The sequence below is a fragment of the Polyodon spathula genome, chromosome 18 (assembly GCF_017654505.1).
Source record: "Polyodon spathula isolate WHYD16114869_AA chromosome 18, ASM1765450v1, whole genome shotgun sequence".
Lineage (NCBI taxonomy): Eukaryota > Metazoa > Chordata > Actinopteri > Acipenseriformes > Polyodontidae > Polyodon > Polyodon spathula.
In genome coordinates, this window is record NC_054551.1 from 25,004,928 (window position 1) to 25,020,358 (window position 15,431).

General features: G+C 39.0%; 1 protein-coding gene across 4 annotated transcripts in view; it reads right to left on the reverse strand.

Annotated features, from left to right (window-relative positions):
* LOC121330681 (myomegalin-like) overlaps positions 1 to 15,431 on the reverse strand; it is a 79,164-nt gene that overhangs the window by 41,474 nt on the left and 22,259 nt on the right. For all 4 annotated transcript variants that reach the window (XM_041277392.1, XM_041277396.1, XM_041277394.1 and 1 more), the window contains 5 exons: positions 9,462 to 9,572; positions 3,278 to 3,354; positions 1,182 to 1,305; positions 526 to 686; positions 278 to 434 (listed from right to left, as the gene is read on the reverse strand). In XM_041277392.1, coding sequence (XP_041133326.1) covers positions 278 to 434; positions 526 to 686; positions 1,182 to 1,305; positions 3,278 to 3,354; positions 9,462 to 9,572 — 630 coding nt within the window. The remainder of the gene's footprint in view (positions 1 to 277; positions 435 to 525; positions 687 to 1,181; positions 1,306 to 3,277; positions 3,355 to 9,461; positions 9,573 to 15,431) is intronic.

Genomic DNA, 15,431 nt, shown 5'->3' on the forward strand with positions numbered 1-15,431 from the left:
TTGAGACATTTCTGGTGGTTTTCGACTGAATTTTCTATATTTTGTATTGCGTAAGTTCCTTTACATTATGTTATCTGGAGGGAGGACGTGTGTGGTATATTATAAGCTGTATAACATAGGCAGGCATCCAAGCCTACTTTACAATGAGTACCAGCCACCTCTGTATTCAAGGTCATGTCTTATGTACATTCTTTGTAACTTCCAGGATAAGCCAATTCGAAACCCTTGTGCTTCAGAACACACAGCTGTAAAATGAGAATTGCTGTAGCAGACCCACCTCAACATCTGTCTCTTTCTCCTGCAGAGATGAGGTGAGTTCCAGGACTTGATCTCCAAGTCCTCCCACCCTCTCGTTCAGAAAAGTTTTCTCATCCGATAGTTCGGTAATGAGAGCATCTTTGGATCTCAATGCCTGTGTCAGCTGATCGATTGTCCTGCAAACAGAGGAAGAGATAGCATTAGAGAGAAGCTTTTCACATCAATTCATAAAATAGGTACACTGACGTACGTCTGTCAAGGGCATACCTGTCCTTATCAGTTAGGGCGTGCTGGTCCCACAGGCTGGGGTGGTCTGAGCTCTCTTTGAGATTCTCATTTAGTCTCTTCTCGAGGTCCAGGCACCGGAGTGTCTCAGCTTCTGCAAGAGAAGCCATTCTCTGTGCCTCATTCTTCGCTAGCTTGGCTTCCTGGAAACACAATGGAATGTGGGTAAAAAAAACACTAATTTGGCTGGTTTCAAAGACCCTGATTATGACCAATATGGGACACCTTACCTAAAGTAATATTGAACAGTGTTAATCAGTGCCTAACTAAAACATTTATGGTTGGTTTCATAGACCCTGATTATCAGTAATCCTATAATGGTAAATTGGGTAAGGTAGTGCAACATTAGTGCTAATCAGGGTCTGTGAAACCAGCCATTTATCTTTTACAGTCTTACAGACTCAAGACTTCTCTTCCAACTGCAAAACAATTACTAAATGTTTATTGTCATCCAAAAATATTATGTTGTATTGTATGATGTTTTTTGTGAAAAGATAGCTGCTGCAACCTAAAGACCTTTTTCATTGTCAAGATCTCAGCAAGTGATTTTTTATTTCTAAAGGCTATTTTTGGTTACTTTTGACAGATTAATGCGTGCAGTTGATAGCCCTTTAACTCTTCGAATCAATGCTGCACACCTCTTGCAGGAGCTGGATTTTGGTTTCCAAGATCTCCTGCATGTGGTCAACTTCCTGCTGCCTCTCCTCGCACCGTCGCTGCAGCTCAGCCTCATTGTGATTGGTCAGGCTCTCTGCTGTAGTTCTACCAGGGGAAATGAAGGGGTCAGGTTATAGAAACAGACACTCAGCATATCCATTTCCATGTTTCATGATACCTTATCATGGTATTGTACGTCTATGTCTGTGAATATACCTAACCGGTATAAACATACAGTTCAGGAGTCATGCATTCAGGAAAGAGTAACTTTCATCCCCTCCCTCAGTGGCAAAATTGAGAAGAATTTCCAATCATACTGGCGCTTCTCCCTTTGGGGTTTCATCCAAAGATTACTTTTCCCTGCTATTGTTTTCCATCACGTTATTAGCTTCCTAAATGAGCTAGTCCCGGCTATTACTAACTTACAAAAATACAACAGCAGGATAATGAAAAAAAAAACCTCAGTATTAAGTGCATCCTGTTATGAATTTTTCTATTTGCAAATTAGTTACAACAGTTCAAACCTGGAAAAATGACATTCAAAGTATTATTTTTAATTAAAATAAAAATCATATTTTTATTGGTCAGACTGAGTCCATCAGTTTTGTGTTTCATTCTCACTTGCTTCACTGATGGCCATAGGCCATATGTTTTAGATGATGCATTATCCTGAATTCTTGTGGAAAGCCCAAGGTTTTAAGTTCTACTCATGTTGTGCCAATGTCAATTCATTTCAATCTCGCCAATACGGCCTTGATCAGCCTCAGGTCATGCTAAGGTCAGAACTGAAAGTGAGCCTATCTTTCAGCAGCAGTTGGTCAAGCTGTCAGGCTAACACCACAACATGTATGCACGCAAATACACATGGAGAGGGGCCTTGACTAATTAAAAGCTACATAATGTGAAGAATACTAGCTGTCAAATTATTAGATCACCAAAATGTCTTGATTGAAGTGGTGGCTGACCTAAACCTCTCTGGAGTTTTATATATTTTATTTGGACAGAAACACACTCTTGTTTACTCATTGGCTCAGGAGGTCATGACATAGTAATCATATAAATACTTCTTCTTATCTTCTTGTAATACAATAACTCAGTTACTTGGCTTACTTGAGTCTCCTATGTTTTGTATCAGCTTGAAAAAATGAAATAAATAGAAAAACATTTTAACAATATATACTGTATATATGTTATAATTTTGTACATGAAAAGATTCAGAGCTGTAAGGTAGCAGACCAACTTTGCTTTCCCATGACAGTGCTGTGGGAAATCAGTGCTGGACTACCCATTGGATCTCTGTGAGCGCTGACTGATAGTCTTGATCAGTGAGTTCCCCTGACAGCAGGCTATGTTGTTGGCAGAAAAGGAGGTTTAATAGTGTCTCTCTCTACAGAGTAACCATGGATGTCTTGCCTGTGTAAAATAGACCCTTCTGCTGTGTTCAATCAAGGTTTGAACAAATATCTCCCAAACCAAAAGGCATGGCAGTGAATCAAATCTTTGACTTTTCTGTTTGGCTAAGTATCTCACACATACTGGCACACAGTATCGGGCAGGGGTGGCCAAAGTCATCACTTCCACTCCATGGTCTTTGTTCTAAATTGGTTAATTGAACCAATTAAACTTTCACACAGACCCTGAAGTAGTTAGTGATCTAATTCTGCCTCCAAAACCTGGAGTGCAATTGCCCTCCAGGACCATGATTGGACACCCCTGGTACAGGGTTTAACTAAAGGTAATGTCACTGAGAAGGGCGCCATCATTCTGTAACACTTTGGGCTACTTAACACCTTGACGTGACGTTGAATTACTATGTATGTCTAGATTTAAGCACAATGCAGCTGTTTTAACAGAAACACATCTGTCATTTCAAAACACAAACAATATTATTTCCTAGTGATGTAAAATTATTAACAACAGGTTTTCAGAGTGTTGGACATTATCCAGGACCTGCTTTCACGTGTGATGGTTCAGTTCTAGTCTCGACTGGCTTGACTTGTACTATCATGTTAGAAGTTAGCATGCCACGAGGACCTCCCTGAAATGTACATATAAAGGACAACTCAATTCAACTTACAAAGCCTTGTCAAGGAGTGGTTGTTTCTCCTGCAGCTCCTGTTTCAAGCTCTCCACTTCTACTTTCAACTCGATGTTCTGAAAACAAAAGAGAAGGAGACTGAGACAGATTGGCTAGAAGGATTTTTTTTTTTTTTTTTTTACTGAAAATGAATTAATAAATTTTTCAATGAATCACAATAACACTGCTGTTTATATAAAACTATTTCACAATGTGTCCCACACAGATATGTTTTATGGCATCATGCAGTAGCATTTAATAACATTAATAGACTTATTTTTCTTGGACGCATTGCTTTACTGCACATGGTTTAGCATTGGACACTGTTTCATGTCAGAGCATTACAGCAAAAAAAAGTTATGTCGTCATATTGATTTAAAGATGCAATACATAAATTACATATACAGCTTGGATACAATTTATTGCATATAAATAACAAGAAAGCTATCAAGACAACACACAGAAGGTCCCTATGTCAGTTGGAATTGAAAGTGAATGAAAACCCCAAATGTTACATTTTGAATACTGTACAAAACGTGTGCGTTCACAGTCTTGACTTATTACTGATGGGAACAAACATCAGTGGCTGTATTGCAGTTGTATATATACAGAGGAATGTTTCACTTATGTCATCGCCTTATTTATACTGATATTTATACTGTACACATGGAATGCAGGTCAGATCTTAGTCGGGAGCTGCTTTTCTTACTTGTTTAACTCAGATAACAGGCCTCTGTGGTCTCTTTTGTACATTCCATGTGCTACTTTTTCAATGTTCCGCTTAGATTTGCAGCCTACAGTTCAAGAAATTTGTGACCGCATGATTTTCGAGAAGGGCAAAATGAAAAAAAAAACTAGGTTGCTTAGCAATATACTAAGATAGAATTAAGGATTTTCCATGGTAGGTAAGGTATAAGTAATAATTTGCAGTAATATGCAAACTGAGGCCCATCAAGAGCCAGTTCCAAATAAAAACATGAATTATACTTATAATATTTATAACAAAAAGCTGGGGGGTTGTGACTTTGCTTATCTTATGTGCTGCATGCCTAAAAATAAGATTAAGTCAAAGCACACATTTTGCCTGCCTGCTATTTAAAGCACCTCAGCCCATAGCAACAGCGCCGATTTTAGCTAGTCACGCAGCTAGCTCATATTATTGGTTGGTTGTTCAGAAGACCCCTTCTGTCAAGTCTGTTACCATCACAAAGTGGTGTCAGCACATTCATGGCACTCACTTACACACCAGCCCAGGAATGAGAGGCAGGTGAGGCTAAAAAGGAGGACAAGGAGTACAGTCATGAAGTGACTTCATTCAATCACTCTTAATAATACTACAAAAGATAACAACCAAAAGTACTAATTTACTCTTATAATAATAAAAAAAATGAAACTGTGGAAAAGTACTGTTACTTCTGCAGGTATAAGTACTCTAAAAAGAAAAATGGGGAAATAAATCAGATTTTATATTTAACATTATATGTAATAATGCAGCTTCTGACAAAGTATTATGTATTTGCATATAACAGTGGTCCTCAAAGTAATTTTGGCACACATAAATTGATCTTACTTGGCTGTTTGCGGGCATGCTGACTATTGCATAGGTTCTTATCTTACACACTGCCTTCCCTCGACATATACAGTATATGCATATATTAAGAGTTTTAGTGGGAGTTATTCTTGGCTCACTCTGATAAGGCCAAGTCTCAGGCAGTAATTGTGCTTGCTGTGCTTATTCTTTAAATAATGTATATAAAATATGCAATGCAAATATTTTTTAAATAGCATGTTTACACAGATAACCATGAATAAACTAAAATAGCGTCTCACTTTGTTTCAATTTGGCAAATTTGTCAACACTACTCTGCTTTAAAGATTGCTCATCTCCAGTATTACTATTCAGAGAAAGTGGATTTGTAACTAACTATGGTGTTTCCCTTATCTGGCAAAATTAAAAATATATAGAGAGAAAATTAATTCTAAATACTGAAATGTATTATTTTTCTCAGTAACAGTTGGCAAAGTGCTTACTCGGCATATTAACACTTAGCCTCTGCTTACGAATGATTGGACAGCTGTCAGATCTTTCACTTTTCTATTGGCTACTCAATCGCCTTCAATTTTCATACAGAATACTGTATGAACAGCCTCTGCTTGCTTATGATTGGACAACTGCTTAAAACTTGGCAGATATTTCACACTCCTGTTGGTTAAACTTACTGTCAGTAGCTGTAACTGAAACAGACACAGTTTATGTCCCACCTAGTTAACTTATGGTTGGGTTACCGCAGAGAGAATGCAGATATTCAATTGGTTGATCGTATTACAGAGGCCCTTCAGGAAAAAAAAAAAAATGTCGAAGAGTACGTACAAGCATAGCATAAGCGAGCAGCACTGTCAACAGACTGCTGTAACACTTTTGTTGGAAAACGTGTTTAAAGCTTTATTTATTTTCCCACACTATGACCCGCTAGAAATGTGTTCACGACCCATAATTTAAGAACAGCTGCCGCGGGCAAGAGGGCCTGGCTTTGCAGGCACACATTTACTCGCGGGCACCAGGCTAAATAAATCACTATGAATAGTAAAATGCTCATAGTTGTGACACTTCTACATGCTCTATAAATGCAGAAATTGTGCCTCAAGGCGTCTAAAATTTACAGCTGTTTGCCATTCAGTGTTTAATGACGTTGCTGAGTGAGAATGCATTGTCTGCTATGGAAACATGTACAGTTTAAACTGGGAACACAAACTAAGAAAAGAGTTTCTGTGACAAAGAAGGTTGTATTGACCAGGTCACTTTTCGTCGTCATAGCAGTCCATATATTTAATCACCTTGTTAATTTGATGACCTACAAAACATAAGCGTGTACAAAGATAAAAGCCAGATTTGTCCACAGTGAAAAAGAAAATGTAGCATGTCTACTGTACCGTATGTATTTGATTTCTTTATTGCATGTTGCAGTGCACTTAAACACATTAGATACAGACAATTTTGTATTAACTACATTCCTACATTACATTACATTCCTGGTAAGCATAGTATGAGAATTTCATGGAAAACAATATATAAACATAAAGATGTTGGGTTCTATAGGTCTGTGGTTTTCAGAACTAAATAAGAACTAAAAAAATGCTCTTTTTAACTTCTGTAACTGTGTCTGAACAGTCTTCCTTTGCACAATATCAACCACGATGATAACTTATTCTACACCATGCCTACTATCTTTGACATGTTTAATGGTGCAAGTGCAAATATGACTGACCTAAGACATGTGTCAACTAACTGAGGCAAGAGATTACTGCAGCAATACAAATAATACAGGTTGTTCTCCTTGCTGGTTTAACCCATAACACTGAAACTGAACTGCACAAAGGATAGTGAACTATAATGGCAGGTGCAGTAACTCAGCAAACTTCTGTATCATTGGTTTAGCCTCAGATCTGAATTCACTCTGGCTATCATACTTTTCTGAGGACTGGATCTTTAAACTAGAAAGAAATAAGAGCTCTGTCTATGGCAGGGAAATCTACTGAAATCAGTGGAGTACCCAGCTGCACCAATCCCAGCCCCTCTAAAGAGGTAAGAACAGAAACCTACAGAGATCAGTGGAGTACCCAGCTGCACCAATCCCAGCCCTCTAAAGAGGAAAGAACAGAGAAATCTACTGAAATCAGTGGAGTACCCAGCTGCACCAATCCTAGCCCCTCTAAAGAGGAAAGATCAGAAATCTACAGAGATCAGTGGAGTACCCAGCTGCACCAATCCCCCCTCTAAAGAGGAAAGAACAGAGAAATCTACTGAAATCAGTGGAGTCCCCAGCTGCTCCAATCCCAATCTAAAGAGGAAAGTATATTCTACAGAGCAGCAAAGAGTTAATAAACATGGCTGATCCTTTGCACACAAGGGTTACCAATTTACTCCTAATATTTTTTTTTTATTGTTTCTTCCCTGTTGGATTTTTATCTCAGCAATGAGCAGCACTGGTTTATCCTGGTCAGATCTTGTTGGTTTTCAGATCAATGTGTAGGTTAAAAACTGTACAGGTTTACAGTAAGAACCCATTTAATGTGTGTTTTAGTTCCCAACTTGAGCTGGTTCACCACATTACACCGTGTAACAATTTAAAAAAAATTTTTGGTTCCTGGGTAGTAAGTGTTATTTTCTAATTGCTTATGCCTCAAAAGTATAGAAAATGGAAATTATTCCCCACAAACTTTGCTTTTGTGACCAGGACAGTGATATTTTGAAATTTACCTATTTTCCAGAACATTCCAGATAGATTCAGTGCTGAGTAAACTTGGAGTAACTTCTAGAACTTTCCAGTAATATAAATAGTAGTATAAATACAGGGGCCTTAAGCCCACCAGTTCAGTTTAGTTCCAGCTGCCTAAGTGGATACATATCTGCATTTTTCTGAGATGGCATCAAGAGGCTGCAATGGTGGCATTCCTGATGGGTCTCCAAGGCGGTTTTACCAAGTTTCCCTGCTATCTTTGCCTTTGGGACAGCAGGGACACCAAGGCGCACTACCACCGGCTGGACTGGCCACAGCGGACCGAGTTCTCTGTGGGGAGGAACAACGTCAAGTGGGAGCCACTGGTGGACCCCCGGAAGGTGCTGATGCCACCACTGCACATCAAATTGGGCCTTATGAAACAATTTGTCAGAGCTCTAGATAAGGAGTCGGCAGCCTTCAAGTACCTTCAAGACTTCTTCCCTAAACTGTCTGAGGCAAAAGTCAAAGCCGGTGTCTTCGTCGGACCACAGATAAAGAAGATCCTGGAGTGTAATGAATTCCCCAAAAAGCTCACTAGTAAGGAGAAAGCGGCTTGGAACAGCTTTGTCGCAGTGGTTCGGGGCTTCCTGGGCAATCACAAGGCCGAAAACTATGTGGAGCTGGTTGAGACTCTTGTGAAGAACTTTGGCACAATGGGCTGTAGGAGGTCCCTCAAAGTCCATATCCTTGATGCTCATCTTGATAAATTCAAGGACAACATGGGAGCGTACTCGGAGGAGCAAGGCGAGCGCTTCCACCAGGATATACTGGACTTTGAATGCCGCTAACAAGGACAGTATAACGAGAACATGATGGGAGACTACATTTGGGGGCTGATTCGTGAAAGTGATTTACAGTATAATCGTAAATCTTGAAACACTACTCACTTCTAAATCTTTTGTAGTCATTTTTATATTACTTTAGTATAAATACATGTTAATTTGGATTCATATGTTGTTTTTCTGACTTTGTGAACGAACAGACCGTTTTCTCATTGGAAACAGGTAAATTTCAAAATATCACTGTCCTGGTCACAAAAGCAAAGTTTGTGGGGATTAATAACCATTGTCTATACTTTTGAGGCATAAGCAATTAGGAAATAACACTTACTACCCAGGAACAAAAATGTTACAGTGTTACATTATGTTATCAGTCATTACCAGAATTTTTAGCAGGGTTTATGACAGCTCATCCACACAGCTATAAAAACAACAAAAAGCCCTTCTGAAGCCATATGCCCACTCAAATCCTTTGTATAGCTTTTCAGTCAGAACAAATAATCATTACTACCAAATAATCTATAATATTTAAATGTTAATCATAAAGAAAACCCCAAAACCACTAGACATAAAAATAACTTTCAACCAGAAGCAAATAATATGAATTAACAGAGAATAACATACATTTATATTAATGCATACTTTACCATCTGTATTATTTGCAAATTGTGGTGCTATCCTATAGCATCCCTTACATGAGTTTATCATAGTAAAAGCATAGCAAAGTGTAATAAAGCATAATGAAAGCATGGTAAAGCATAGAAAAGCACTGTAAAGAACAGTGAGGTATGGCAAAGCATATTACTGAACATGGCAAACCAGAGTAAACTATGGTAAATGCATAGTATATCCAATGGAAAAGCATGGCACTGCAAAAGTACCGTAACCTTTAGAAGGGATTAATTAACAGTATGTATTGTTGTTCTCTACTTAAAACTAAACAATAATAATAGTTCAAGCACTGTATTCCTCTCAGAAACTGTAGGGCTAATGAGTACAGTCATGGCACTGGTACAAGTGGAAGTGGAGCCACATGTAGTACAATATAGTGTAAGAAAAAATGTATTAAAACTAAGCACCCTCCCTTCTCCTTTTAAACCAAACCCAACCTCCTTGCTCACTCACCCGCTTGTAGACATCCTCACTGCTGTCCTCATACTTCTGTTGCATGCGCTCCTCCAGAAAGTAGATGCGGAGCTTGAGGCTGAAGTTCTCCTTCTTCAGGTCATTCAGGTGCTGCGACAGAGTACGGTATCCGTTAGACATGGCGGGTCCTGCCGGGGGGCATCTTGAAGCCCCATTCATTGAAGTAGCATAGTGACACAAAAAAAAACAGACAAAGCTTCCTAAACCTACTAAAACAACACACAAAACTAAGAAATGACACACATGGTGCTGTGAGGCACTCCTGTCAGAGCTCAGCCCCTGCCATCTCCATGTCTTGCTTTGGGGCAGAGGAGAGGCTGAGATTCTTTTTTTACTTTGGGGAGGTATGTGAGGAATCCCTGGCAAACAGGCAGGCGGTCTACAGGAGCATAGGCACACGTGGTATATAAGATGATCCTGCCATTAGGCTGGGCAGAGAGAGGAGAGACAAACAGGCTGAGGTGTTAAGTCACTGGCCGGCTATTTTTGACTTCCACTGGGAGATAACTGTCAGGAGTCTCCCCCTGTCACTAATCTGAAGGGGCTGGGGTTCACAGCAGCTCCACACTGTTTACATGTAACAGGAGAGCACCCTTAAACAACATGTTCCCTTCTGACAGACGTTAGGGACATAGCTAACCTGTGCTGGACACAGATAATCTACTACAGGCAACCACAGCTGACTATTAAGACTGAGCTGACCCAGGCAAACTAAGTGCTGTAGATAAAGATTTACACAAAAATGCCCTTTGCCATTGTTTTCAGGCAACATTTGTCTACTTGACATTATTACAATATTTAAATGTATATATTATAACAGAACTTAACAGAATTCAAAACTTAATTTATTTTTAGTAACAGCCTTGAGTCCGCATCAAGCTCTGAACTACTGGTCAAGTTCACAAAATGACAAATAATGAAAACTACAACGAATACTGCCATAATAATACCAGGAACATGCTGGAGATGAAAAGATTAACAGATTCAAAGAAGACTATTATCAGATGTCTCCCAAAATTAAGATGAATGATGGGAGCTTGAACATGACCAAGAGAATCACAAAAGACCAAAAAGCACTTTTTATCCAATTTTCTTAGTTAGTCTTGTAAATATATCAAATAGTTTATGAGATATGGGGTGTTGAAAGGGTGGCAGTGCAGGCAATAGATACATTAAAGTGTTTGTTTCCTAATGAGATAAATGCAGAGCCTGTTGACAGATACAACACCCCTCAGACAACTTAGCTAACACTCCAATAGGGGTGAGATTATCTCATGGCAACCCATCTCGGCTCACTCTCATAGCCTAGAATATCCTATATGAAAAAATAAGTGAGGGGAGCCCCAGAAAAGTATTTAAAGAGACTTCCTAATCTTGAAAGCACCAAGTCTCATGAAAGATTTAAATACATGAAGACAGCTGCAACCTACAAAGAGAGAGAGCGAGGGATATCGAGATGTGAGGTCATCATGTGCAGAATACGTGAATAGCAGACTTGATGAACTCAAATGATTACAGCAAGGGAAGAGCTCTTGGCCTAGTGGTGAAACAATAAACAAACCTCCGACCAGCGGATATTTAAAAAATTGAACATGAAGGCTTGAAAGAAACATTATGACTGGTCCCCCTATTTTCTTGTGCTGGTTAGCTTTTAGTTCTTTGCCTGTTTTTTAATAGATTAATTGGGGGATATGAAGCTATTTCAGATACAATCTTTTTTTACTGTTTTACTGTATTTGAACTATATTATGTATACAAACTTTTCAGACTGTATTTCCAGAATACAACACATACTTTAATATATGTAATTTCTCTTGCATACATTGTTAATCTGCAAGCACTGTATGTGCAACAAGCAGTAGAGTTCACTTTGCATTTTAACTGCACTCTAACTATATTTTAACTGCAGTCTAAGTGGTTGTTTTTTCCACTTGGTTGTCACAAGGTCCAATCCAATTCCCTAGGATTGGATTGGTGAATAATAACAGCAGCCAAATACTCATAGTGTTGAAACCTTGACCTAAAAGGGTGGGCTAGCCTTACACAAGACAGCTGACTGCCCAATACTGCAGAGATTCCTTTGTACAACTCCTGTGCTTGTTTAAAGGGGAGAGCTCTGGAATAAACTTGGAATCCTTAAAAAGTGCATCGTTTAGCAATGGACAGAGCAAACTGCAGATTTTCAACTGAGGGGGGCACTGTGACTCCACAAAATCGAGCACTTTAGTAATGTTGTCAAGTTAGTGATTAATTCAGCCTATTTTTAAACAGGCTTCCTGGATTTACTGTAACTGCTATCTCAAACCCTCAAGGACCCAGAGTAAAAACTTCTCACAGCCCTGTCAACGCCACCACTGACGCACGGGGGGGATCACAGCATACAGTATCTAAAGTTGTTTTGAAATCCGATAGCCCTGTTTATAAGATGTCATGCTTGTTGTGTTTGGCAGAAACATTCTATAGTACGTGCCTTCCCTCTAGTGGAGAGGAATACAAACAGTCCTAAATGATTCAGGGAATACAATAGTGCCTTAACTGTCAACTGAAATTTGATGAGTGGTTTTTGAACCCAGGATCGTATTCTTTAGCTCTAAAAATATATAACCTTTTAAACAATCCTACAATACAAAAATTGAGCTCATAATACCGATACAAAAACATACAGAAAGATTTTATAAATATGAACGCGAGGTGAAGAAGTAACGAGGCCCTCCATCAACTTGCTTCCTGCAAACCAATGAAATCTATGAATGAAATTTCAGCAGGCTCAGAACGGATGTTGTTTTTTTACCTTCTGGATTCAATCGGTGAGAAAAGTCTGAGAAAAAAAAACACACAGAATGGCATCATGCCTTGTTTAAACAAATACGAGCAGTTGGAATTAATTTTTTTCCGTTCCATCCTGCCTGCTTCCTAATTTCTCTAGTGTAACTTTATCAATACAAGCCACTATGCAGAGTGGGTTCAGATTTCAGTGCCCTGGACTGGATCTCTTAGTTTAGGAGGAATGGCAAAGTCTGGTTAATGTTTGACACACAATTCCAAACCCTTTGCAGCCATGTCAAGCTCCGAGTTTGACTCTGCTGTCACCACACAGCATTGCAGACAGCCAGGCCAGGAAAATCAGCCTGTCCTGGTGTGACCACAGCAACCGCACTACCTGAATTATTGTTCATACATGCTTGCCTCATTCAAGACAGTTCTTGCTTCCACCTCTAGATTCTGACAAATGCTGTTATTTATTTTATATAATAACTTTTGACAGGTTTTAATGCCACTGGTGTAGATTGTGTGCTTAGTACCAAACTGCCAAGCACATTAGGAATACTCATTACATTTGATTTTAAAACTTACATTTAATTATTGACTTAATATTTACAACTTGATGGGAAGTAAAGCTATGTACACTGTACATTGATTGAGTCCACACTGCAGAGTTTGCATTAGCAGGTCAGTGACATGCAGTCTCCGTCCTATTGACCCTGCTCAGCAAATCCCTGCCCAATCAAATACTGAAGAAAAGATGCAGCTCCAGATTTATTAACCATGTTTCATTCACAATGTAGCTCACTTTTCAAACACTGCACAGATCTCTGCAATGTGAACAAGGGGAGTTTTGCACAGCTGGTGACAACATTTGTGAAGCAGATGTACCACAGGGTTCTAAAAACCTTTTTGTTTTTACAGACTACAGAACAATTTCCTTTGTTGTGGCTGAAACAAAATAATTGTGCCTCAGTTGCCAGAAGGTGGTAAAGGATTTTTATACTTTATAAATCACACCCAGTGTTCAAGCCTAAGGCCACTGGGTAAACTGCTTAGCCGAGCTTGCATCTCTGGATTATGCTCATATTGTTCTTTCCACTATCACTACATCATGCCTCGTGAAACTGGAAGTGCTCTTCAACTCTCCACTCATTGTTTAATAATCGAGATGGGCTTCCATTGCAAAATACGGTAACAATACGCCCTTCAAACGAATTATTCAAAATCCAAATGCATTGAGAGTTCACCCCAAGGAATCCTTGAAAATTAGGTTTTCTATATTTTAAATACAAAAATCATATCCCACAGTCAACTCTAATTTCAGGGGCTATTTGAAAGGTGCAGAGTTACACTTGATTCACTAATGATGTGACAATTCAATACAAATACTGTTCTGTGTTTGCTTATTGTTTATTGAAAGAGCATGTCATTCCTCTTAACATCTCCTAAAACTAAATAGTAAAGGGAAGGGGCCCTGGGCTACACTGACTCCTGAATGCTGGCTGTTTGTTCTTTGTTTTGAGCAGCCCGTGTTAACATTCCTGTCTGCGAGAGTCTCTTTGGAAGGCTTGAAGATCTGGAGTGTGATTGCTAGCCTGACATATTATTACTCACAAACAATAAAAAGGGGTTAATTAGAGGTGCCACCCTGAGGGGTAGCTTGCCTTTTTTCATCAGGCGACCTTCTCTCTCTCATTCCCTCATTCTTCCCTTCTCTCTCTAAAATTGCTTCCAGATGGGGGTGCGTAGGTGCCAATTGTGTGAAGGCACAGAGCTGGGGGGCGGCCTCAACTGCCTGCCAGCGGCTCGTCAGAAAGGTTTTCCACTGCGCCTTGCCAGAAACGCTTGCGCAAGTTTCCAAAGGCAAACGAAAAATTCTTCCTTTTAATTATCGAATACATAATCTGACTCCTCCCACGTTTTGGGGTGTAACAGCTTATTATTTTGATAGCTGAATGTTAGATTGCATATAATTAATGTAATTATTTGGATTATGGTCCCAGTTGAAAAAACAAAAACAAAAAAAAAGAATTTCCAAAAGACTGGGGTGTATGACAACTCAGAACAGCCACAGCATCCAAACACACTCCGAAAAGGACTGCACCATGGAACGACAGCTTGTGTTAGCAAGGGTTGTAATGAATCCAATATTATAAAAAAACAACTTGCCTTAGCCTCCCCAGTGTTTTACAGACAGTGTGAGCAATATAAGTACATTCAGAAGGGTTATTATTTTATTTATAATAGTAAAATACGTCTCAGTATAATAATTAAGTATTATGGACTATCTGCTAACCTGTGTGTAGATACCCTGGAAACCATGGAAACCACAGAGTAACAAGTTTAAGGTCCATGGGCAGATTATGTCACTGGTAGAAAAGCAAAATTTGTTAGGATCTCACAAGCTAACTTAAATAACTGATGCTAGTGGTCCACTGGGAAGGGAAACATTGTATACTTACATGAAGATGTTTCTTATCCAGCTCCTCTCACAGGGCCCAATTATATATTCTGTGCAATCCATGAAGATGTTGGACACCTTTAGCACCTTCTCAAAGGAGCGTCATTAAAACCAGGAGAAGACTTTAAAATGAGGTATTAACCTCATCCTTATACACAGGAGTAGTAGGGAGATTTCCAGATGACACATTTGTTAAAAGGATTTGCCTCACACAGCAGGCAATATCAAAATTATGCAAGGAGCTTAGACCTGAATAGTTATCTACTACCAGGTAATCACTTGCAATATCTGTTGAGGTTAAGGTTTTATCAGCAAGTTTAACCTGCCCATAAATGCTTCTGTTTATGTTGCTGTGAGAAATGACCTGTAATTTAAATGTATCAATCACCAAACAATGTATAGATGTATAGATTTGTTGATTAGCCTGTTAAGTAGACTGCACATTATAATTAAAATAGATTCAACTTTATAATGGGAAGTGTTACATGTAGTTGGACTCATATTATATTGCTTTCCAAATGAAGTCTCTTCTTGATTGGCCATGTTTTGTTCCTTGACTTCCAAATATCATTTATTAATAATCTCTTCAACTAAAAAGAATTTAGCGGTAACAGTGAGCATGTTTAATGGTAGTGCTTAAACGCCGGTCCGAGATAAAACTGCCAAGCGTCTTCAAAAATATACCTGGTGCCGGTCGTACTAAAGGGATCCGATCCTGGATC